At 40.5% G+C, this 25,275-nt stretch overlaps 1 protein-coding gene across 2 annotated transcripts in view; it reads right to left on the reverse strand.

Annotated features, from left to right (window-relative positions):
- The window catches only part of LOC135202497 (NFX1-type zinc finger-containing protein 1-like), a 93,247-nt gene that overhangs the window by 63,009 nt on the left and 4,963 nt on the right, over window positions 1–25,275 (reverse strand). Inside the window, exons 2-5 of one of the 2 annotated variants that reach the window (XM_064231917.1) lie at window positions 7,667–7,839; window positions 4,085–6,745; window positions 2,068–2,151; window positions 865–967 (exon numbers count right to left, since the gene is read on the reverse strand). In XM_064231917.1, the coding sequence (XP_064087987.1) occupies window positions 865–967; window positions 2,068–2,151; window positions 4,085–6,745; window positions 7,667–7,772 (2,954 nt within the window). In that variant the 5' untranslated portion in view covers window positions 7,773–7,839. The remainder of the gene's footprint in view (window positions 1–864; window positions 968–2,067; window positions 2,152–4,084; window positions 6,746–7,666; window positions 7,840–25,275) is intronic. The other variant, XM_064231918.1, reaches the window with a different exon arrangement.

The following is a 25,275-nucleotide window of genomic DNA, read 5'->3' on the forward strand; positions in this document are numbered from 1 at the left end:
ACTGCATGGCATTTTCCCGTGTGAAGTACTTGATTTTGATACTGTACTACATCAAACTATCAAGTTTTTAATGGAAAATTTTAATTTCGTTTAATTTTTAGTTAATTGTATGCTTCTCATCTTAATTAATCAAACTGAAGCCCAGGTTTGTGACACTTTCTTATAGCTACAAAAAAAGAAAAAAAATTTAATGTAACTCTTTTCAACATGACATAATTTGACTAATGCTTGCAAATACCAATCATTACATTCTTATTTTAGCTGGCCAACATTACCCTAGTGACATTACTACCATCTGACTACGTATTTGATAGATGCCTACAGTATTTTTATCATACTTCATATATACTATTATCTTACTTCTTTTGCCAGCCTGACCACCCATATATGTAATATACTATTATCTTACTTCTTTTGCCAGCTTGACCACCCATATACGTATGTAATGTAGTATAAGTAATACAGTATTTGATATTTTTCAGTTCCAGATTGTGGACTAAGTCCTTTCACATACATTCATACACATTTTCTAAGAGCAAAACTTGATAATGTAAGCAATTAGATTCAGAGAAGCACCTTTCATTAATGCTTAGTTCTTGAGTATGTCTGATTGCAGAATTGACACTAATTTCCTGTAGGGAGAAGCATCAAACACTAACCACATACCTGAAGAGGTATACTGTAATTTTTCCTTAGTAGAATAAAATAATATAGTACGTAATAGCATAATATGCTAAATTAATAATGAAAGTACACACACTTAGTAGAATAAAATAATATAGTACGTAACAGCATAATATGCTAAATTAATAATGAAAGTACACACTCTTAGATATTAAGCTAAATGACAGTGGCAATACTTACGCCAGACCATTCTTGATTAGTCTTTCAAAGAGTGATGTTTCTAAACCATATTCTTTTGCTAATTCATAGACAGTAGCACTTGGTTGCAATTGCTGGTGGTCTCCTGTACAAAAGATGAAACAAAATATTTAGTATAGTATAAAGTATTCACTGGTTAACGGAGGGATAAAATGAACTTATACATATTTTGATCAAGTGAAGGCATAGCACAGATAACTGTCAACAGTATACAAGAGGTCTTTGGTTATCAGTAGAACTCGGTATGCCTAAAATGATGCTAATTTGGTTGTTTTATAGTCAAGGATTGAGCTGCTACCCACAGAACCTAGAATAGAGGAGATATTTTGAATCACCATCAACATTGGCATGATATAAATAGAAAATGAGTAACTGAGGACAGGATCATGGAGAATGCCACTATACGAGGAGGAAGTTGTACTGTAGATAGGCACTGACTTATGAATGACAGCAAACAGTGAGCTGGGAATCAGTTTACACAAAACAGGAAGGGAGCCATATGCAGAAACTTAGTCAATGAGCTTTCTAACAAATAGTAACTTAGATAAAAATACAAAAGAGCATATATACTCCAAAGCTCCCAAACATGACTAAAGATCAGTTATATAACTAGAGAAGTCCCAGTAGAGCTTGCCTGGAGAGAGCCAACATCTTTTACTATATACTATGCAGTAAATCATGGCCATGATACTAACCCCTGTTACATTGCAGACCTGATAAAAGGATCTTTTGAAGTCCCACCATCCTTTAGATTTACCAAAGAAAGCTATAATTATAATTATTCAGAACAAACAGTTTTCTGTACGTAGAAATTTGTGGAAGACAAGACGCAGGATGGACACGAGTGGTGTAATTTTACAGTTCCTTTGCATCATGTGAAGTGATGAAGATGATGAAAACACTTTGCACATTAGTTATATGACCAATTCAATGTAGTTTACAGATTACGGTGAAATCAATACAGGCTATTTCAGAGTGATTTACATATAGACTACAGTAAAGTTAAAACTTTAGATCACTATTGCTTGGACCATCATTGCTATCCAGTGTCAATCTTTTAATTCATCAGATATGAAAGTGTCTTTATGAATATCGTGGGAAGGAAATGTTCTAGTTTCTGCAAAATAATATGAACAAAATTTCGACCTTAATATAATAGTACACATATTTAGTGAAAGTGCTCACCTATCATAATCAGATGCTTGCACTCGCCGGTCAGTGAGGTGACTACATGCGCCTCCAAGATCTCTGCAGCTTCTTCGATGATAACTACATTTTACAAAATAAATTATAATTATAGCAATGAAACAGTAAAAACAGGTTTTAAATTATTGCAGTATATACACAAGGCCTTATTACATACATGTATTGACCGAGCCAGTACTCTTTTAGTCGACTGACTTCAAAAACACGACTACTGTCACTGATCAAATTCCATACTGTATACATATATATAGTAAATAATCATTTGATCACTCTTAATCATCACTGTCATGCATGAAACAGAGATATGGCTCATTATGGGAATACTGTAACTATATCTAGTAAATAATTGGAACCTGAGATCTATGGTTGGGGAAAATGAAGCTGATCTGTGATATCTCATCGGTGTCTGAGTGAATGGTATCAAGCAGTATGAGGAACATGTTAGTATTCTGTTTACTTTTAAGATGAAATCAGCTGTTTCTGTTATATAATGTTTGTAATTTAATATAATCATTGGTAAGTAAGGCAAAGTGTACTATATTCACACTATCTGTGCAAATGTTGGATACAACATTTAACTTTTTCATGATTGACAGAAACAAATTGCTGCTTTAAAACTAGAGTCCCTTTTACATGTTAGGAATAAAGAAGTCTGTGTGAAGATAATTATGTAGGGAAAATTAGCTAGGGAAATCTACTGGTAGAGTTATGGTAGATGAAGGCGAAGGGAAGGTAGAAATTGTGGTAGGAACAGATTGCAGTCATAGCTATTTGAAAAATGAGACAAAACACCCCAGCACCTTCGCCGCCAAAACAAAATAGTGTTGATTCCAGTGGAAAATCTGAACTTTGACACCTCCAGTGGGTGGTTACGATAGATTAGAACAACCAGTAAGATTCATATAGGGGTGGCACCGGAAGTTGGAAAAGCCACTCAAGAGAAAGTAGGGTGTATCCTAGTAGAAATTAGGGAGGAGCCCAGATTGAGAGAATAGGTTCAAACTTCACTTGAAATCTCAGAGAAGATCAGTTAGGAACTAAAAAGTGGACGCAAAGGTTGTGTCGGTGGAACCTCTGTAACCTGTGTAACTGGTGTTGTGTGTACTGACAGTGAATTGTGTGTGTTATATAATAATAAGTAAGATGAACAAAGTGGTGTTTAACTTGCCCAAGGTCCCATCATAAGTATCCAAGCAAATATTCCTGAGAGACTGGATAAATGAAAGGAAATGAATTAATCTGATTTCAGAATCTGCAGAAGTCCTGTGTAAATATTTTACAATATTACAATAAGTTCCTAAGAAAAGAAAAACTCAACAACAAAGCAATATAGATGAAGGTTATCCCATATAACAATAGCCAATAGAAACAAATACAAACCAAGGCTACCAAAGAAAAGGCTAACTAATAATAAAGAGAAGAGAAAAGAAAAAGAGAATAAAAAGAACATATACAACATACAGTCACATCAGGTTTGAGCAATTCCTGAATCAATATCACCTCATTAGGTATAATACTGTAGCCAGTGAGTTAACCACATAATAGGGGTGGTCCTGTTCACATTTTACCCTGCCTTTCAATGGAGGAAAACCATTTTGTTTGAAATTCATCAGTGGAAGGAGGGAATAAATTGAGCTAAGACTTACGGCTTGAATGTGGTCAGAAAATCATGCAGAAATAAATATCTGAGAAATCAGGTATATAGAGGTTCTAAAATACACAAGAGATCTAAAGATTGTGATGGCTGGGCCATGTGGTGAGGTAGGGAGAGTCGGTTAGATAGACTAGGCCTAGATGGAAATTAAGTCAGAGAGGGATAGGACAAAAGGGTGAATAGAACTCTTTTCATCTGATTGTGCAAGGAATTCAAAGTACCCATAACAAAGCAAGGTGACTGATGCGGAGTTGGGTTAAGTTTATGGACTATTTTGAGAAGTCAAATCAACCAAAAGAAATACTGTAGATGCAACATAATTAAACTCTGAGAAATTCTCACCCACAGCTGGTGCCAGGGCCTGTAATATATTGCTGTACTGGGCTGCGCCAGTTGTAGTCATTCCAACAACAGCTGCATGTCTCATGATGTGCAGGAATTGGTTATCTTTAATTTCATTAAAGGCTGCAGAAGTTTGTTCAAATTCTTCTTCCATTTCCCGAAGGTTTGGAAGTGCTTTTTCTGTCAGTCTGTGAAGCCAAAGTTTATACAACATCCATCGATCATCCATTTTCAAGAACGTTATGTTGCGCCTTTCCAAGGCTTGAGCTTTCTCAATATCTAGAGGAAGGTTCAATCCATAATACAGTAATTTCCATTTATTTTCGATTTCTTCCATTTTCTTTTCTAACTGCATCACCTGACCTACATTGGCTTTCTTTTTTTTATTAGCAAGTGTCTCCAACTCTTTCTCCAGCATTTCAAGAGTTATGCTGTATTTCATGATGTCTCTAGGCTGTCCAATGAAACTGTCAGTGTCTTCAAAATCTTCATCCAGTCTTCTTGTTTCTTCCTCCTCAGCAAAATAGTCTTCTGCATCTTGCCAATAGTCATCATCATCATCATCTTGCAAACTCATGCCATACAAACGGCTATTAATTCTATGGAGAGGACTTTCATCAACTTTTCCTACAATATCTTTCGAAAATGAAGAATCCAACAGGAAAGTTTCCAAAGTCCATGTATATCTCTGCAGTACTCTTACAATATCATCAGGAATAATTTTTTCACCAAGAAAGCTGTTTAGTTTCAGAATTCCTACTGGGTCGCAGAGCTGACCGACCATTACTTTCCATGGTGCAATGTCAGCCTGCAATTGTTGCAGCTTTTGCATGATGTCAATTCTATTTTGGTGAATTTCTTGTGGCACTGTACGCTGTGAACGTAGATCCTTAAGAAGTGAATTGATTTGGTAAGGCTGAATGAGGGCACTCTTGGTTCTTGATCCAACCCTAACAAGGCTCTTGGTGAATTGAGCCATTCCCTCTAAAAACTGGTCAAGAGCATGGTTAGTATAACAAACCACCAATATAGGGAATTTCTCACCCTCCCCTTTCCAATAGTGACTATTGTTAAGAAGAATCTGAGCAATTTTAAGTCCCAGAAATGTTTTCCCTGTGCCCGGAGGTCCTTGTATAATAGCAAGTTTGCTAGTGAGGGCACTTCGTAGTGCCCTTCTCTGAGAATGGTCAAGGTTCAAATTTTCACATGATGGCCAAAATGTTATGTCTTCAGTAATGCGGACTTGACGCAATACAGGAACATTCACATACTCTCCAGCGGGTGCATTCCTCAGGTTAAAAAGGGCATTATGAAGCTCTGAGGCTTTCATCATACTGTTGCTACGAATACATTGTAAATCATAGTGTGAGGTGTAGTCAAGATACTCTGGGAGAGGCATGTCAGTTTCCACGTGAACAATAAACTCTTCCATTGGAAATGTATCTTCGGATATTTTCTGAAGGGCTGTAAGAACATGTTTATAAGCTATGAAATAAGACCTTGATTCTACCATGGTTAAAGTTGTATATGAAATTTTCTTAACCTCAGAATCAAATTTGATTCCCAAAATTCCTTTCTTTAGCATTTCTGGACTTCTTTCAGCAACTGACCCAAATAGCACAGTCCTAAAGTTGTCACTACTGAAACAAACAAAATTGCCAAATAGGAGTCTTTTTGAATTTTCTGCTTTAAATGATTTTGGTAATTTCAGTCGTATGTTATGAATCAGACTGAAATTTTTTACCTCAGTACCTACAATTCTCACATCTTTGTATACATAAAGTTCTCTGTTCTGTGATTTGACATTAGTTTTCAGTTCCACAATTCCCTTTCGTAAAGGTCGTACAAAATCTTCCCGTAGTAATCGGAATTGCACATCAAGATAATGATCTATATTATCATATTGCCCTTGGATAATGTTTCTTCTTAAAAATGGCTTCTCTGGATCATTAATCTCGGAAGAAGTTGGCATAACTGGCATTTCACGAAAGTCATTTGGTGGCTGAAGATGGTCATGGTATCCCCTGCGGTAACTTGTTGAATTCCTCTGTTCTTGATTTTCCCACTTCTTTTTTTCTTTTTCGAGAAAATTCTTAATCCCTTCATACACTGAAATAAGCTCTTTACACTGCTCGGGAGATCTTAGTTTCATAGACATTAAGCAGCCTTCAACAAGCACAAAAATCCTGTTCATAGCCACGCTGGCCATTGTATGTGAAAATTTGTCCAAAACAATGCTCAAGTCACTAAAATAACTGAGCATTTGATTAGGACGCACATTTTCAATGAACAAATTTATAGAAAAAGTCATCAAATGATTAACAAATTTAGCTTGGAAAGTTTTTGTCAGTAACATATTCAAGCTTTCTCTGTTAGCTTTGGCATTAGTTGCTAGTACTAACACTTTCATCAATAGACACATCTTATCAAAACTTGTATTTGAAGGATCCTCCACTAACAATAAATACCCAGATTTCTCCATTAACAACTGCAAGACTACTTGGTCAGGAGGCTCGTCTAATAACGCTTCTAAAGCTTTGTAACCTATAGGGTGCTCACGTCTCCTTCTGGGGCCTTGGCCGGTTGAAAATCTGTCACTTTTCCTCTTACCTGTGCCATCAACATCTCTATTACGAGAAGGCACTTCTGCAGCATTATCATCTGAAAAAGACAATGGATTTCAAAACAAGAAAAACACTGTTGAGTATAGTGTACATGCAAAGTATTTTCAAAATACAGTACATAGATAAAGAAATAAAACCAGATAATTTGTCAAGAATATACATATATTAGAAGAAACAGTGAATGAAGGTTCTCATGATGCTCATCATAAATGGAAATTATGGGTCTTTTGAGTCCAGGTGCAAGTTTGTCAACTGGAGATGTAACAAAGAAGCTGCTGTACTGATTTTGGCTTTCTGTCTACAGCATATCTGATGGGTAGTATACCATTGTATGAAGATTGTTAATGGGAGAATAATTACTTATATCACCTCCAATATTCCACCCTTGCTTGATGAAATAACTAGTCTTAAAATAAGGTAATATATTTCTCTATTTTTCTTAAGGATTCCACCTTCGGGATGTTGACACGTCAAAAAAATGCCCCAGCTTCTGTAAACCATGATTTTTTTTTTTCTGTCCCATTGTGCATATTCTGTCCTCACTACTTCTGGTTTCCTAGGATTTATTATGAGCCCAATCGCCCTTACACTAGTTGTATGTACGGTGTTTTTATGTTGCATAGAACCAGTGTGGTTTTTAAGCAAAGGGACCAACGGCCTTACGTGACTTCGGAACCACGTCGAGAGTGAACTTCTATCACCAGAAATACATATCTCTCACTCCTCAATGGAATGCATGAGAATCGAACTTGCGGCCACCGAGGTGGCACGCCAACACCATACTGACCACGCCACTGAGGCACTTTCTTAGACTAGTGAAATTTTGCACATTAAAACTGTCGTCTGCAAATTAATACCCAGTATCATCTGCTGTCTAATAGTACTACCTGGTATTACTTAGCGATAATTTGCTAAAAACTTTACCTTTCAACTTTTAAAGCAAATATCAACCACAAACCTTTCGGAATGTTACACTGTCTGCAGTTCCGCCTCGAAGCAAAATTCTCATAGCCACAACCCCCACACGCCCAGTCACTTGGCCGTGATGTTCCACTGGAATACATTCTTATAGGCTCTTGGAGTGCTCTCTCTGAAATGCCTCAAGATTCCATCATCGTGGGAGAACTCCTCCTGATTATGAAAAGAAGAAAAAAGTGAAAGAGGCATTAATATCGTGTAACGTAGGCTCTTTAGTCTTGGTTGGCACAGGTAGGCCTACTCTGCCAGCCTCCCACTTATGTGGAATAAGGGTGTTCCATATATATATATATATATATATATATCTATATATTATATTATAATATATTATATATATATATATATATATAGATATATATATATATATATATATCAAGTTTACATTTATTGATCTCCTCGTCTACCCAGCATTTATTTAATCTATTTTATTTCTAAAAGAGCAGCCTTGTTTACCCTAATATCAGCTGATTTTAGCAGGAACCCAAAGCAGGCCAGCCGTAGTTGCGTGAAGGGGGAAATAAAGACTCTTGGCAGCCTTAGGGACGTATCCCAAAGGGAAGTGTGTAGGTAGCCAGGTACTTCTTATTAGGCCTAAGTCTTAAGCTCCTTTTTCCTGTGAACCCTTTGCTGGCTGTATGTTCTGTTTCCAGGATGCCCTGCTCTTCTCTTGGGGGGTTAAGCTGAACCCATCCCCCATGAAACACACCTGCCTTCGACCTCAGTCGCCTCCAGTCGTGACCTCGGATGGATGTCCAGCCAGCCAGCCTTCCATTTAGGCCTACCAAGGCGTTACTGGCGCGCCCAGACCTGAGAAAAAGCCGACGCTGCATTTCTACAAAGGTCCACTTACTATAGCATCCAGGTACGTCTTGTGAATCAGTCATATTGCCAGTTCTTTCCCTCCTAGTGTCGTAACTACTCCCCATTTTCAAAATTCAAACTCCTAATTCTCAAATGAACATTCCTTTGTTCTTTTTCACTGCCTCGTGGCCGCATGCCTCCCTTTTGTGATCATCCCACACAAGTAAAGTCATTGAATATTTCATTTAACACTAAGAGTTCCCCCCAGTGTGTTAGACAAAGTGAGTACTGTAACTTGTGCAAGAAATCTTTAATTCATTTGTGTCTAATCTGGGATCTTTTCCAGATCTGCTGAGTCACGTGTCCAAGTCTTCGCGCCCGCAAGTGCTGCACTACCGCAAGATAATATGAATAATTTTGAAAACCAGCTTTTACGTGAATCTCATTTTAGCCAGCTATCCCCTTGTGAGAGATATTAGTCCCCGTGTGGACAAGCTGCATTTACTCTTTCTCCAGGCCAGTAAACGGCCTCTTGTAAATAAATGTGTGTAAAGTAATTAGCCGAGTTTTCTGGCGACCTCCTCCAGAGTAAATTAACACAATAAATCCCTTTTAAGGTAGGTTTCGAGTAATTTATTCTGCATTTTCCCTCAAATCTTTCCCTTTACGTATTTGGGTCCTTCAGGCCAAGGCTTCAAACGTAAAAATGGCGAAGCTTGCCAGCATCGAATCCGGGCTTGCTTAAAAAGCTTGTAAAACGCGTTATCCCTTGTAAAACTGTAAATGATTTTACAAAGCGTAAATCGGAACACACTTGCGGGAGACACAGACTCACGGTAAGGTATATCATTCATATATGATTATTTATAACCAATGTTAGCTTAAGGTACATTAAGTAAATTTGTTAGAAGTGTTTTAAATAAGTGTTAAGTGAGAAATATTAAAATATTGTAACGGCCAGAGCGCCGAGTGAATTCTGTTATTTTGTATTGTGCTCGCCTGACAAGACACGATCACGTGTGTAAGATAGATGCCAAAAAGTACTAGTTCAAACTACGAAGCACTTTGCCAGGGTTTATTGCATGAGCTAGCAAGCCTAGCTAGTTAGGAGTGTTCTACTAATAGTTACGGCAAAAGAAGTGTACAATTCTTTTGTCTGTGATATGTTAGGGGAATTCGTTTTAACTTAGTTTTCATTCCAAGTGTTGGTAACCGCTTAGCCTGCCAGCTCTCGTCAGCTTAGCGCATGCGCTCTCTCAGGCCTGCCAGCCAACCGTTGTTTCACACAACGCGCAGCCATGTTTTTATCCCTTTAAGCATTATCTCAACGATTTAAGCAAAGTAACGTAAGTCTTGAAGTTTTAACGTAAATAATATCAATCTCCATACTAGCATTGATCATTCTGCCAGAAAATTTAATGCTGTTTTACTTTGAATAAGAAATTAGAATTTCGTGTTGTAAATTGCCTCCGCGTTTACAGAAAATCAGCTGATTCGCCATCGCGGGTAGCAGCCTGCTCTGCTAGCCTCACCACACGTTTCACCTCGCATCGCTCACCCGCTCGCTGAGCAAAAGTTTCTTTTCACTTCCGACTTAACGTAACCTTTTCCATTTACAAATGTTTGCTAACATTTTCATCTTAAAATCCTTACCGTCATTTCACTTGTCACAAGGACCTAGTAAACTTACGTAGAGTTAACGTAAATCGTAAAAGTAGAGTAAATTACAAGAATTGATAACGTAAAACGTGTCATTGTAAATTTCATATGAAAACAAAATCCATTTCAAAGTAACGTAAACATCGTTCATCGCTAGTGCGTTATCGTTTACGTAAAACTTATTCGAAAGAGCAATTCTTCTATTTAACTTTACCGTAAGTAGATCATTTAACGCAAGTTGCGTCACATTAACAAACATTATTAGTTCAAATAAATACAAGGAAGTTCGTCATGTATCATTTTCACCCTCTCAGAGAGAGAGAGAGAGAGAGAGAGAGAAACCTATTATACCAAGCCAAGAGTACTACGTCTATTACCATTACGCATGCAGAATTAACATTATTTTAGTCTCTTGTGCCTTTCATTTACACTGAGCGTGATATGCACCTCTGTCCATTGCCGTCGTGCAAGCATTTATTTCATTTACTGAGCATTTCCAAAATTACCATTACCTGTCGTTGCCAGAGCGGTCTTTTCCATTTCTTTATCCCAAAAGACTTGCGTATACCGCAAGCACAAACCGCACAGTGTGCCACCGTAACCTCATTACTTCCATCAAGGAAGTCGTTACCAGTCTAGGACTGGCCACCACCAGTGCACCACAGGTCTTACCATTTTACAGTGCCACTAATTCTTGACACTGTCCATCGACTGGCCGCTGAAGTACTCCCCCCTTTTACTTTCTCTCCTTCACCATTACACTCTGCCACGAACAGAGTGCCATTTCTCTTCAGTATATTTGAGTATACTGCATTTAGTGTCGTCTGACGGGACACACCACCACGCTACCAGTGCCATTGCACCTGTACAGGACGTACAGGTAGCCCTTTACCTGCGTGTTTGTCCTTACGGAACGCCCAATTCATTAGTGTGTCCATGTACAAGGATCAGTGATCCTTCGGAACACTCAACAAGGGAACGCCTCCCGAAGTGCCGCAATACCAGCACTACTAGTGCTGTCCAAAAGGAAAGCCTCCTGAAGTGCCGTGCACCTGTACAGGACGTACAGGTGGCTATTTACCTGCGTGTCCGTCCTACGGAACGCCCATTCCATTAGTGTATCCGCTATCCCGGATCACCCAATCAAGGAACGCCTCCTCAAAGTGCTATGCACCTGTATTGGACATACAGGTTGCCCATTCCAGCGTCTCCCAAGTTAGGAACGCCCTTAAGTGTGACGTACACTGCACACTCCATTTGATTTTCTCACCTCATAGGTGCCATTCCCAAAGTGCCACAGAGCACCCAGTCTTTTAAGACTTTTCATTACCACATTGCAGAACCCATTTCCAAGTGAGTGCCATGTTACCAAGTAGGCACTCCCATTCCATCCAGTACTGTTCCTGGCCATCATTTTCATCTGAGCCTCTACTGCAGCCTAGAGAAATGTCTTCTCCTGCTGCACAACCACATATATCCATGGAGCTGGAGAGGCTCCAGACACTCATGGCTCTGGGCACGAACGCCGGTTACACCGGGCAGGAACTCACTCAGTGGGTGAAGGGGCGGATGGACGATCTGCTCCTGCAAGAGAAAGCCACCAGAGAAGAAGAGAAGAAGGAAAAAGAAGCATAGAGGAAGGAAAAAGAAGCAGAGAGAAAAACAAGAGAAGAAGAGAGAAGGCATGAGCTGGCCCTCAAGGAGAAGGATCTCGAGATGGAGAAGGCACGACAGGTGAGTGCCGAAGCCCTAGCCATACAGCCAGCTCCCAGCCCCACGCCTAAGGTGTCGCAGAGTCCCATTGCAAGCATTAACGCTCTAATCCCGAAGTGGACGGAGGATGAGCCCGAGGCATGGTGTCTCCCAAGTTAGGAACGCCCTTAAGTGTGACGTACACTGCACACTCCATTTGATTTTCTCACCTCATTAGAAGGTGCCATTCCCAAAGTGCCGCAGAGCACCCAGTCTTTTAAGACTTTTCATTACCACATTGCAGAACCCATTTCCAAGTGAGTGCCATGTTACCAAGTAGGCACTCCCATTCCATCCAGTACTGTTCCTGGCCATCATTTTCATCCGAGCCTCTACTGCAGCCTAGAGAAATGTCTTCTCCTGCTGCACAACCACATATATCCATGGAGCTGGAGAGGCTCCAGACACTCATGGCTCTGGGCACGAACGCCGGTTACACCGGGCAGGAACTCACTCAGTGGGTGAAGGGGAGGATGGACGATCTGCTCTTGCAAGAGAAAGCCGCCAGAGAAGAAGAGAGGAAGGAAAAAGAAGCATAGAGGAAGGAAAAAGAAGCAGAGAGAAAAGCAAGAGAAGAAGAGAGAAGGCATGAGCTGGCCCTCAAGGAGAAGGATCTCGAGATGGAGAAGGCACGACAGGTGAGTGCCGAAGCTCTAGCCATGCAGCCAGCTCCCAGCCCCACGCCTAAGGTGTCGCACAGTCCCATTGCAAGCATTAACGCTCTAATCCCGAAGTGGACGGAGGATGAGCCCGAGGCATGGCTGGAAGAAGTGGAAGCCCTATTTGAAAACTACACTACCAACGAGATAGAGAGGGGCACCCTGCTTGCCAAGCACTTGGATGGCAAGGCTAAGACTTCCCTCCGCTCACTGGATCAGGGTCAGCGAGGGGACATGGTGGAAGTTCGCCGGGTCATTACGAAGGCGTATGAAATCACCCCGGAGAGATGGAGACAGCGTTTCTGAGGCCCGGCCAAGGAAGTTGGTTGGGCCTGGAGTGACTTCTCCTATCACAAGGCCCAAGCCGGAAAGCGCTGGCTCGAGGCCATGTCGTGCACCGAGTTCCAGGACCTGTTTAACAGGATCATGCTGGAGGACCTCTACCAGTGTGTACCTGGACCACTCACAGTGCACCTTAACGACAAGCAACCCAAGGCACTTGTGGAAGCTTGCCACATGGCTGACGACTGGGAAACCTTCCACCCGTCTCACAGCACCTCACACTGGCGCATAGTGCCACCTAGTCAGCTCTCTGGATCCACATGGCCAAAGGACGCCCACCAAGGACACCTACGGACTTGTAACATTTGCAAGAAAGTGGGTCACCTCGCAAGCAGAGTGCTGCCTCAAGAGCGCCGCAAACCACAAACCTCCTCAGAACCCTCCTACGCCAACGAATGGTGCCTCCGCCTCCTCTCAAGACCAATCAGACACCCTACGGAGACCAGCCCAGCAGAGGGGCTCCTGCAGAGCCTGTGGGGCTACAGGGCACTACTCCCCTGGATATCCCGGGTGCCTTCGACCAGGCACGTCCACCTGATCAGTGCCACAACCTCCTCGGCCGTTATGCCCGAGTCTAGGTCTCACTCTGAGCGGGTGTGGACCACTTCAGTCACAGTGGCACCCCTGGATGGCTCTACCCTACCAGTGACTCTGCCAGTTACGGTATATACCGGTTCCGATCTGTGTCTCATAGACCGGGACCAAGTGCCAGCCAGTGCCACAGTCAACGAGCACACCAGGTGGGCCATGACTTGGGTCAAAGGGCAGTCCAAGACCATTCCCACAGTCGTCCTGCAGGTCACCACTCCTTGGTGCACCAAACTTCACCGCCTGGGCGTAGTGAGTACAATTTGGCATGGAGTAGGTTTCCTATTGGGACGGGACCTCCTCTGGGGATGTTCCTTCCCCACACCACTCCAGGGCCACAGATTCCCCGGAAGAAGTTCTGGACCCAGTTCTGCCGAGACTGTGGCCGCAAGTGTCACATGTCTGCCAACTACGGAAGATGCGCGAATTTTAATATCCCCGCCATCGCCATGGCCGTCACCAATTCTTCCTCACTAGGACCCCCAGCTCAGGGCCCTATAACCGTCGCACCCCTCCAAGGTCATTATCCGCCAAGCCCCATCAGAGCCTTTGATGACTCTGGCGCTCAAATCTCCCTGATACGGGAAGATCGAATCCCCCGAGGGGCTAATATTGACAGACGTCAACTGATTACCATTGAAGGCATCAACCACATTAAGATGATCCTTCCCACCATCCAATTGAGAGTCGCACAACTTCACCTTACCAAAGTATGTACACTTGCAGTTGCAAGCTACCTTCCAGGAGGTTACGACCTCCTCCTAGGGCAAGACATGAAGTCTCCCTCGCATTTCAAAAAGCCTAGGGGTCCTAACCCCACAACAAACCACTCCAAAAGAAAGGAGCCATCCAAGACCTACTTCCTCCCGGAAGTATGGCCACCAACAGTCTTCCCCCCTACCACGGAGGGAGATTGATCACTCACAGTTTCGCTGCAAAACCTGCAACGTAATAGGGCACTCCACTAATTGGCCTAGGTGCCCTAGCAAGCTACCAGCAGCGGACACTGTCCATGTTCCACAAGGCTTAGCCTACCACAAGAGACAGGAGCCTCTGTCTCCCATTACCAAGGGCCCGCTGAGAGGTATTGCATCTCCAGTACCCCTCACAGGTCCAGTCGACCTCAACTCTCTGCCAGTGCCACTTGGCAGCACTGAGCAGTGCCACGCTCCGTCCAGCCTGGACATAGAGCCACCACAGACCTTGACCTCTGCGCCTGGCCCCGAGCTAGAGCCGGCGCCTAACCTAATCAAGGATCCTCCTACAGGATATCCTCCAACAGGCATGGAGCTTACTGCAGCCCATGGCCAATCCCAAGTCCATGAGTCTTTTCATCAACATCACCTCTGTCGCCCGAGGATGAACCTCCGGCAGACCTCACCTTCTCTGGCCGACCAGGAGTCAGCCTGGAGTCTTACCCTTACGACGGCTGTCGCAGCAGCCGAAGTGAGGGCCTCCCCTGCAGTAGGTTCCACCTCTACGACGGTTGCTGCAGATACCGAAGCAGGGTGTTCTCTTGAAATCCCTCAGGCTACCACTGCCTCTGCTTGTGACGGCGTTTCTGGCCTTACCCCAGAGTCGGTGCCTCCGTCTACTCCTAGGACTGGTATAGCCAGGCCCTGGAGGAATAAGAAGAAGAAGAAGAAGGGACGTAATTAACACACTAACTAAAGAGCCTCATGCTCTCCTTGACACCTGTGCCTGAGGTACAATGTCACCTTCATTTGCAGAGTGATCCTGGCACCTACCCAGAGAAGGTAGCAAGCCTGATATCTGCCAGTAAACTAATCCTCTAACCCCTGGAATTGGTAATACTAACCCTCACGTAAATGTCATAATTATCTCATTATAATTCCATCCTGGTACACTACTAATCACTCATCATCCTCACGCATCATTACCTCATCTTATGTATTTTGACAGTTCAGTTCGATAAACCACTACCGTGCGTACCACACTCTGGAATGATTGCGTCTCTAATTAACTGTAATGAGTAGGTTAGGCTAATAATTTAGTACCAAGGCATTAGGGTAGTAGCAAGTAGAATTTTCAAGTAACCTTACATAGGGGCAGACTAGACTGTCGTCACAGGCGACCCGTAGTTCTCACTTAGGCTAGACTACATTAATTCAATAAGTTCGTAAATTTAGCGTCTCCACCTATAAGATAGGTAGGCCACTGTAGTTAGCTGTATCGCTCTAAAAACCTCAGTTAGAGTAAGAGAACTGGGTAGCCGAGACGATCAACTTATTTAGCCAAGGCCTTCATGTCCGAAAGGGAGTGAATGCCTTCTTAACAGGGGGAGCTGTTACATTTATTGATCTCCTCGTCTACCCAGCATTTATTTAATCTATTTTATTTCTAAAAGAGCAGCCTTGTTTACCCTAATATCAGCTGATTTTAGGCGGGAACCCAAAGCAGGCCAGCCGTAGTTGCGGGAAGGGGGAAATAAAGACTCTTGGCAGCCTTAGGGACGTATCCCAAAGGGAAGTGTGTAGGTAGCCAGGTACTTATTAGGCCTATGTCTTAAGCTCCTTTTTCCTGTGAACCCTTTGCTGGCCATATGTTCTGTTTCCAGGATGCCCTGCTCTTCTCTTGGGGGGTTAAGCTGAACCCATCCCCCATAAAACACACCTGCCTTCGACCTCAGTCGCCTCCAGTCGTGACCTCGGATGGATGTCCAGCCAGCCAGCCTTCCATTTAGGCCTACCAAGGCGTTACTGGCGCGCCCAGACCTGAGACAAAGCCGACACCGTATTTCTACAAAGGTCCACTTACTATGGCATCCAGGAACGTCTTGTGAATCAGTCATATTGCCAGTTCTTTCCCTCCTAGTGTCGTAACTACTCCCCATTTTCAAAATTCAAACTCCTAATTCGCAAGAAATCTTTAATTCATTTGTGTCTAATCTGGGATCTTTTCCAGATCTGCTGAGTCACGTGTCCAAGTCTTCGTGCCCGCAAGTACTGCATTACCACAAGATAATATGAATAATTTTGAAAACCAGCTTTTATGTGAATCTCATTTTAGCCAGCTATCCCCTTGTGAGAGATATTAGTCCCCGTGTGGACAAACTGCACTTACTCTTTCTCCAGGCCAGTAATCAGCCTCTTGTAAATAAATGTGTGTAAAGTAATTAGCTGAGTTTTCTGGCGACCTCTTCTAGAATAAATTAACACAATAAATCCTTTTAAGGTGCATTTTCCATCAAATCTTTTCCTTTACATATTTTGGGCCACATGAGGCCGGTTCAAACGTAAATATATATATATTCTTATAGTATAAGTTTTATGATGCAATTATAATTGCGGTAATACGATTAATTCACCTCAGAACCTGTGTATCATGTTATGAAATGTATGTTTTGGTGTGTTCAGATTCCCAAATTTAAAGATAACATGTCTTAAGTGATCCACACTTTTCATTTTTAAGTACGTAAGACAGAGAGAGTGGAAGCTTAAAAGCCTTTTGAAGAGGGTTGTTGTCACACTTTGAGAATGTCCTAGCTAAGCTGATTTCTTTATCGGCGCAAACAAGCGTAAGACTTCCCAGACCGCAATGTTATTCAACCCCTTGAAAATAGATGAGTTAAGCTAATTTTTTATCATCCAGGTCGGGCCTGTAAAGGAACAAGAGAGCCTTTTTCATAGACATATGTGAACGCAGTCAAAGAGGCCCTGTATTAGGTACCCCTATAGAGTTGACGTAATATATTTTCGTCTTAGACGTGTACACTGAAATACACCCATTCCCCTGATACGATAGTTACGCATATAAAACATTCATTGGCTTTTGAGACTCAGCGGCGTGCATTAGAGTGTTTAACATTGCTCTCTCTCTCTCTCTCAAAATCTCTCTCTCTCGCTCGCTCGGTTGCGAGGCTGTTTCAGTAACTTAACGTAACGAACTGGTCACTCATTTTTATATAATTCTTAGTAATATGTGTGTTGTTTGTGAAATCTGAACATAGTATTATATCTATTGGTTTTGTGAAGGCGCCCCGAAAGTGTGAAAGTGTGTAACAGGCCTTAAAGCTGCAGCTGTGTATAAGGTATTTTTACAAATGTTTTGAAGTGCACTTCGAGGTTTTATCATTTCTAAACATTTATCTTTTGCTTTGTTCTTTTGACATATCCCATTTTTATATGCTTAATGTTTGTACTGTCAATGCTTTAATTTTCATATTATGTATTATGTTTTTCTGCAGTCTTTATTTTGTTTAATTAGTTTGAATAATATTCTATTGTGTAAATTTTGAATCTTACACTTGTGAATTAACTTGCATTTAATTAAATTTAATTTCAAATTTAATTATTGCTTTATGATTTAATTTAATTAATTTTCTTGATAAACTTTGATTTAATTTTGCTTAACCCTTAAACGCCGAAGCGGTAAAAATCAAAACCTCTCCCGAATGCCGGGGCCGGTTTGGAGTGAGCGCGGAAGCGGAAAAAATATTTTTTTCAAAAAATCACAGCGCACTTAGTTTTGAAGATTAAGAGTTCATTTTTGGCTCCTATTTTTGTCATTGCCTGAAGTTTAGATGCAACCATCAGAAATTATAAAAATTATGATTATCATATATAAATAATGCGATATATGATAGCGCAAAAACGAAATTTCATATATAATTGTATTCAAATCACGCTGTGCGCAAAACGGTTAAAGGTAACAAGTTACTTTTTTTTTCGTTGTAATGTAAACTAAATTGCGATCTTTTTGGTATATAACACATTGTAAAACGATAAAAGCAACACAGAAAATATTATCACAAAAGGATGCATGAATTCGTAATGCGCGGACGTAAAAAATTTTTTTTTTTTTAAATTCACCATAAATCTAAATATTGTTATAGAGACTTCGAATTTGTTTCAAGATGAAGTTAAATGATGGAATATTACGATACTGTGAGAGTTTTAGCTTACAATTGCAGTTTTCGACCATTTCGGACGAGTTAAAGTTGACCAAATGTCGAAATTTTTTTATAAATTTTTTTTTTATATGCAATTATTTCGGAAATTAGAAAAGCTACAACCTTCAAATATTTTTCCTTTTATTCTACATGAAATTGCGCACATTTTCATATATAAAACTCTATGAAATGCCTAATATGAAACGGAGCAAATTTTCCGAGAATGCGATGTACGCAATTCGGAGATTTATGGCAGAGAATCCGCGCGCGGAGGGAAGGAAAGTTTTTTTCATAAATTCACCAGAAATCGAAATATTGTGCTAGAGACTTCCAATTTGTTGCCAAATGAAGTTAAATGATTGAATATTACTAAAATATAAGAGTTTTAGCTTACAATTGCGTTTTTCGACCATTTCGGTAGAGTCAAAGTTGACCAAACATGTTTTTTTTTTCTATTTATCGTGATTTATATGCAAATATTTCGAAAATGAGAAAAGCTACAACCTTCAATTATTTTTCGTTGTATTCTACATGAAATTGCGCACATTTTCATATATAAAATTTTATGTAACGGCTAATTTAAAATGGTGCAAACATTACCACAATCGCACGTATGATTTTTTCGGAAGAGTTACCGTGCGGACGTAAGGAAAATGTTATTTTTTTCATAAATTCACCATAAATCGAAATATTGTGCTAGAGACTTCCAATTTGTTGCAAAATTAAGGTAAATAGTTGAATATTACTACAATATAAGCGTTTTAGTTTACAATTGCGTTTTTCGACCATTTCGGTAGAGTCAAAGTTGACCGAAGGTTGAAATTTTGGCACTTATCGTTATTTATATGGAAATATTTCAAAACTGATAAAAGCTACAATCATTTTTTTTTGTATTTTAAATGAAATTGCGCACATTTTCATATATAATACTTCATGTAACGGATAATTTAAAACGGTGCAAAAATTATGTCAAAGTGACGAAATAATTTTTGAGATGTGTCACCGATACTTTTTAGTGCGATAAGAAAGAAATTCGCGCTTGCGCGCCTGCGTAACGATTGTAAACAAAACAACGCCTTGATCCGTGAACTCCCAGCATCCCCCAAGGCGCGTGATTCAAAAGTTTTTGGCTGGTAGGCCTATAAGTATTTTTCTGCGAATTTTTTAAAAAACCTTTTCGAGTCGACATATGGATCGTCCATTCGGCATACGGGGGACATTTTGACTCGACGTTTAATACGTCCATTCGGCGTTTAAGGGTTAATAATTAACTCAAGAATTAGTTAAACTTTTGTTTTCAAGTAATAACAATTTCCCTGAGATTGTGAATTTCATTTATAAATTTTGAATTTAGAAATAAATTTTTGTATTTAAAATTTATATGAGCATTTTTATTACAAAACCAGTACATAGCAATAAAGTATTATATTTTATTTTTGTTTAGGTAGAAATATAGAGTGATAATTGTGACGTTTCCCACAAATAAAACAGAATCAGGGAAATACTTAGATTTTTAAATCGTAGCAGGAGTGATGCCCTTTAATTAAGATTACCTCACACCTATTTTAATGAACTTAGACTGATTGTTTTCTTGACTGTTCAGTTATTTAAGGGCTCACTCTTACCTTTAGAGTATTCAGTCGTTTAGTATTTGTGATGAAGGATCAGGTGTCTGGCTGTAGTGAGGTAAGTAATAACCAAGTACTTGAACAAACTGTGCCCTAAGTACAAAGGGTGTCCCAGACCCAGGAATAAAAGGGTCTCCTGTACTAGCAAGTACAAATGGTAAGTGTAGTAACCAGATACTTGGCAATTTGGGTTAACAAATATTAATGGTGTCCAGACACAGATCTTTGACAACTTCGTGCACCAAGTATTAATGGTATCCAGACCCATATACTCTAGGCCACTTCGTCACAAGTATTAACGGTGCCCAGACCCGGGATATTAGGCAATTTATGTACCAAGTATCAATGATCCCCAGAAACCAGGGAGGAAAACAAATCACATTATCACTCTAGCTTATACTGGTGGTGTTAGGAATATATTTTGTTAGAAGAGTGACCATATATTTGTTTTTGCATTTTATTGTAAGAATTGTATTTGAGAAAAATGGCTCCATTCGATACTCAGGAATTTTTAGCAGCCCCTTCCATCCAAGTGTTGTCTGCAACTACTCTGACTAAGGCACAGTGGAGTGCTCTAGCAGTAGGATGTGGTTGCCATGTGTCTAGCAGCATGATAAAAGCACATATCAAATGCATTGTCATGCAAGCATTGATAGACTCTGGTAGAATAATTGATGATGATGAGTTAGAACTGGCTCAAGAGTTGATGAATGTAGCACAGGCTGATCTTATAAATAAGCAAGTAGAGAAGAAAGAGAAAAGTGATGCAGAGTTAGAACTCAGACGCATAGAAGCAGAAGAAAGTTTGTTTAAGCTGAAAATGCAGGCTAAAAGAGAGAATAGACAGGAAAAAACAAGAAAGAAGAGAAAGAGAAGAAGAAAAAGCAGCAGAAGATGAAAGGCAAAGGATAAAAGAGGAAAGAGAAATTGCAAGACATGAAAGGGAGATGGAACTGATAAGAGCTAGATCCACATTACCTGCAACACCGTCTAACCCTAACCATGGTAATCAAGACCCTGCATTTGATGTAGTAAGAGTGCAGAAGTTAATTCCTAAGTTTACTGAAGAGGCTCCAGAAGAGTTCTTTGATCACTTTGAGAAAGTGGCTTCAGGTATGGGATGGCCAGAAGATAAATGGTCAGTTTTGCTACAAAGTGTCTTGATTGGTAAAGGGAGAAGTGCTCATTTAGCCTTAACAGCTGATCAGTGTAAAGACTATAAGGTGCTCAAACATAATGTGCTACAAGTATACCAGTTGACCCCAGAGTACTACAATGAAAGATTCAGAAGTTTAAGAAAGGATGAAAAAGTAACTTTCTTGGATTATGCTTATAAAGTGAGGTGTTTTAAGAGATGTTTGGAGGCAGCTAAAGTTACAACTTTTGAAGAGTTACAAGAGTTAGTTGTTTTAGAGCAATATTTTAATGGTATTCCTGAGCATATAAGAGCCTAATTGAGAGAGAGAGAGGTTAAAAAAACTTGACAAAGCTGCTACACTGAGTGAAGACTACAATATAATTAGTAGCAGGCGCAATTATAATGTCAAGTACCAGAATCAACCACGCCCAGGTTTCAAGTCTTCCAGGTTTCAGGAACAATTTTATAAATGGGAAACCTACAAGTAATAATACTCCTCAGCAAGCTAATGGGAAATCCTCATCTAATTTTGCTAAACAGTTGCAAAAGCCTAATGTTGTCTGCTTTAAGTGTGGAAGAGCAGGACACTTCATTCAGGAGTGTTATTGGAATTATCAGCAGTCCAAGCCTGTTGGTCAAATAGTAAGAGGTGACCATATCAAACAGACTGTTAAGAACAATGTGGGGAAGAATCCGACTACAGGGAAGACTGAAACTAAACAAGCTGAGTGTTTAGCAACCAGTGGAAATGTAACTTGAAGCGGTGAGTGGCTGAGCAGTTTGGAGGCTTTTAAGCCATATATCTATGAGGGTACACTGGCAACTCAGGAAGAGAGTGTGCAGGTACCAGTCAAGATTTTACGTGATACAGGGAGCAACCATAGCATGGTGTTACGTGGTGCTCACCCAATGTTGGAGAAGAATCTCACTGGAGATTCAGTTATTTTGAAGGGTATAGGAGGAGAGGAAGTAACTCCTATATGCCGCTTACACCTGTCCTGTGAATTGGTGACAGGGAATGTTGATTTTGCTGTAAAGGACTCACTGGCTGTGGAAGGTGTACATGTTCTGTTGGGAAATGAAGTTGGTGGTGTTCCATTTGTTCCTTGTCCTGTAGTGACAGACAAACTGTTGAGGATTAGTCCTAAGGTAGAGTTGGAGAAGAATAACCCCCACCTGTTCCCTAGTTGTGTAACTACCAGAAGTATGAGGAGAATTACAACTGTTGGTGAAGAAACTGAGGATTTGCATGCCCAAGACGGATCAAGTGAAGGATCTTTGAACTTAGAACAATTGTTCCAGAGGAGTGATGCCTCCCGTGGAGCTGACCAAGAAGAGATTTCCCAAGAAAATGAAGAACCTGTTGTTCCTGAAGAGACTCCGAGTAGTCAAGGTGTTCCTGAAGATAGTAGTGAAACTGCAGTAGCTGAGGTAGCAGATATTGATAGTTCAACTATTGAAGTTGGACAGGTAACAAGAGAGAAGCTAATGGACTTGCAGAAGAGGGATGCATCGTTAGCAGATTTGTTCTTCAGAGTTGTTGATCAGGAAGAAATGCAACAAATTCCTACCTGTTATTAACTGAAGGAAGGTTTGCTGATGAGGAAGTATAAACCTTCAGATATACCCGGAAATGCTGAATGGGGCGAATATCATCAGATTTTGATTCCATGTCCATTGAGAAAGCAAGTGGTAGCAGTGGCTCATGAATCTGGACATATGGGAGTCAGGAAGACTGTGGAGAAGATCATGAGATATTTTTTCTGGCCTGGACTTCATAAAGATGTTAGCAGGTTCTGTCGAGAGTGCCATACCTGCCAGATCGCTGGAAAACCTAATGAAACCATTCAGAAAGCCCCCCTACAACCTATAGAAGTTAGAGGAGAACCATTTAACAAGGTGATTATAGATATGGTTGGACCGCTTCCGAAGACTAAGAAAGGAAATGAATATCTGTTGACATTAATGTGTCCTGTTACCAGATATCCTGAAGCGATCCCTGTTAGAAACATATCTGCCAAGATAGTTGCTGAGAAACTATTGGAGTTTTTCTCAAAGTTTGGTATACCAGAAATTGTACAAAGTGATAGAGGAACGAACTTTACTTCCAAGTTATTCCATGATGTGATGAACTTATTAGGGGTGAAACAACAGATATCAACCACTTATAATCCAGAAACTCAAGGTGCCTTGGAAAGGTTCCACCAGACATTGAAAAGTATGCTGACAAAGTATTGTTCTGTGTCAGGAAGAGAATGGGATGTTGGTTTACCCTTAATGTTATTTGAAGTTAGGAATGCTTATCAAGAAAGCATGGGATGTTCACCCAATGAGATGATTTTTGGAAGAGAAGTGAGAGGACCTTTGAAGATTCTTGCAGAAAATTGGGTAGAAAATAAAGAGGAAATCCAAGGAGAGTATGTGAAGAACTTAAGGAAAAGGTTGGAAGAGATTAGAAAATTCTCTTTAGAAAATCTGAAAATGAGTCAAGAGAAAATGGAAAGGAACTATGACAGAAAGACTAAGCTAAGAAGTTTTAGTGTTGGTCAACAAGTGTTAGTGTTTCTGCCAGTCAAGAGATTTCCCCTTACAAATAAATTTCAAGGCCCCTACAGGATAATTGAGAAGTTAAGTGATAGAACTTATGTGATTGAAACACCAGAGAGAAGAAACCTTACTTCTCAGAAACTAGAACCGAAACTGTGTCAATAATACAGACAACTTCATCTACAGAAGACGATGACAGCTATGAATTGGGAGCTGAAAGCAAGATGAATAATTCTTCAATTTTGGAAAATTTGGAGGATAAACTGAAACATCTTAATGTTGAACAAGGTGAGGAATTGAGTGAAGTGATTACAAGCTTCACAGAGATTTTTGCAGATGTACCCAGACGTACTAATCTGAGCAAACATGAAATCAAGATCAAAGAAGATGGGAAATCGTTCAAGCAAAGAGCTTATCGCTTATCACCTTATCATCGAGATGTTCTGAAGAAAGAAGTTCAGTATTTGCTGCAACATGGATTAGCAGAACCCAGTTCAAGTCACTTCAGTTCTCCATGTGTGTTAGTGAAGAAACCTGATGGCTCCTTTAGGATGTGTACTGATTATAGGAAACTGAATTCCATAAGTATGGCTGACAATTACCCCTTGCCTCTTATAGATCAGTTACTTGATAATATTGGGCAAGCCAAGTTTGTTTCCAAGATAGACTTATTGAAGGGATATTATCAGATACCTTTAGATGAAAATGCAACGTTGCTGTCAGCTTTTATTACTCCTTTTGGATTGTATCAGTATACTGTATTGCCATTTGGTCTGATGAATGCACCAGCCACATTTCAGTGAGTGATGGATCAACTGCTAGGATCTATAGAAGGAGTAGGTATATACCTTGATGACATAGTCATTTACTCTACAACGTGGGAAGAACATCTGCAGATCCTGAAGAAAGTTTTCAAGAAACTACAAGAGGCAGGACTAACAGTCAACCTAGAGAAGAGTGAGTTTGGGAAGTTGGAAAAGGTCTTCTCGCTCCGGTGAATGCTAATGTGGAAGGTATTCGTAAGGCTACCCCCCCCTACTACTAGGAAGCAACTACAAAGATTTTTGGGCATGGCTGGATTCTATTGTTGTTTCTGTCCAAATTTCTCAGCCGTAGTAGCTCCCTTGACAGACTTAACTAGTCCCAAAGCCAAGTTTGTTTGGACTCCAGAATGTCAAGAATCCTTTGAGAAGGTAAAAGCCCTTTTAACTTCAAGACCAGTGCTTCAAGCTCCAGACTTTAATAAAAAATTTGTGATACAAGTTGATGCCTCTGATTGTGGAATTGGAGCTTTCTACTTCAAGAAGATGAAAATAACCTCCTACACCCTGTGTGTTTCCTGTCTTCGAAACTGAAAAAGCATCAGAAAAACTATTCAACTATTGAAAGGAAACTCTAGCCTTAATCACAGCATTGAAAAAGTTTGAAGTGTATGTGAACAGACCTAGGAATGAAGAAGTTTTAGTGTTGTCTGATCACAATCCCCTGTCATTCATACAGCGGATGAAAAACCATAATCAAAGACTGACCAGGTGGTCTTTGTGCTTGCAACAGTATAATATA

The sequence above is a fragment of the Macrobrachium nipponense genome, chromosome 30 (assembly GCF_015104395.2).
Source record: "Macrobrachium nipponense isolate FS-2020 chromosome 30, ASM1510439v2, whole genome shotgun sequence".
Classification (NCBI taxonomy): domain Eukaryota; kingdom Metazoa; phylum Arthropoda; class Malacostraca; order Decapoda; family Palaemonidae; genus Macrobrachium; species Macrobrachium nipponense.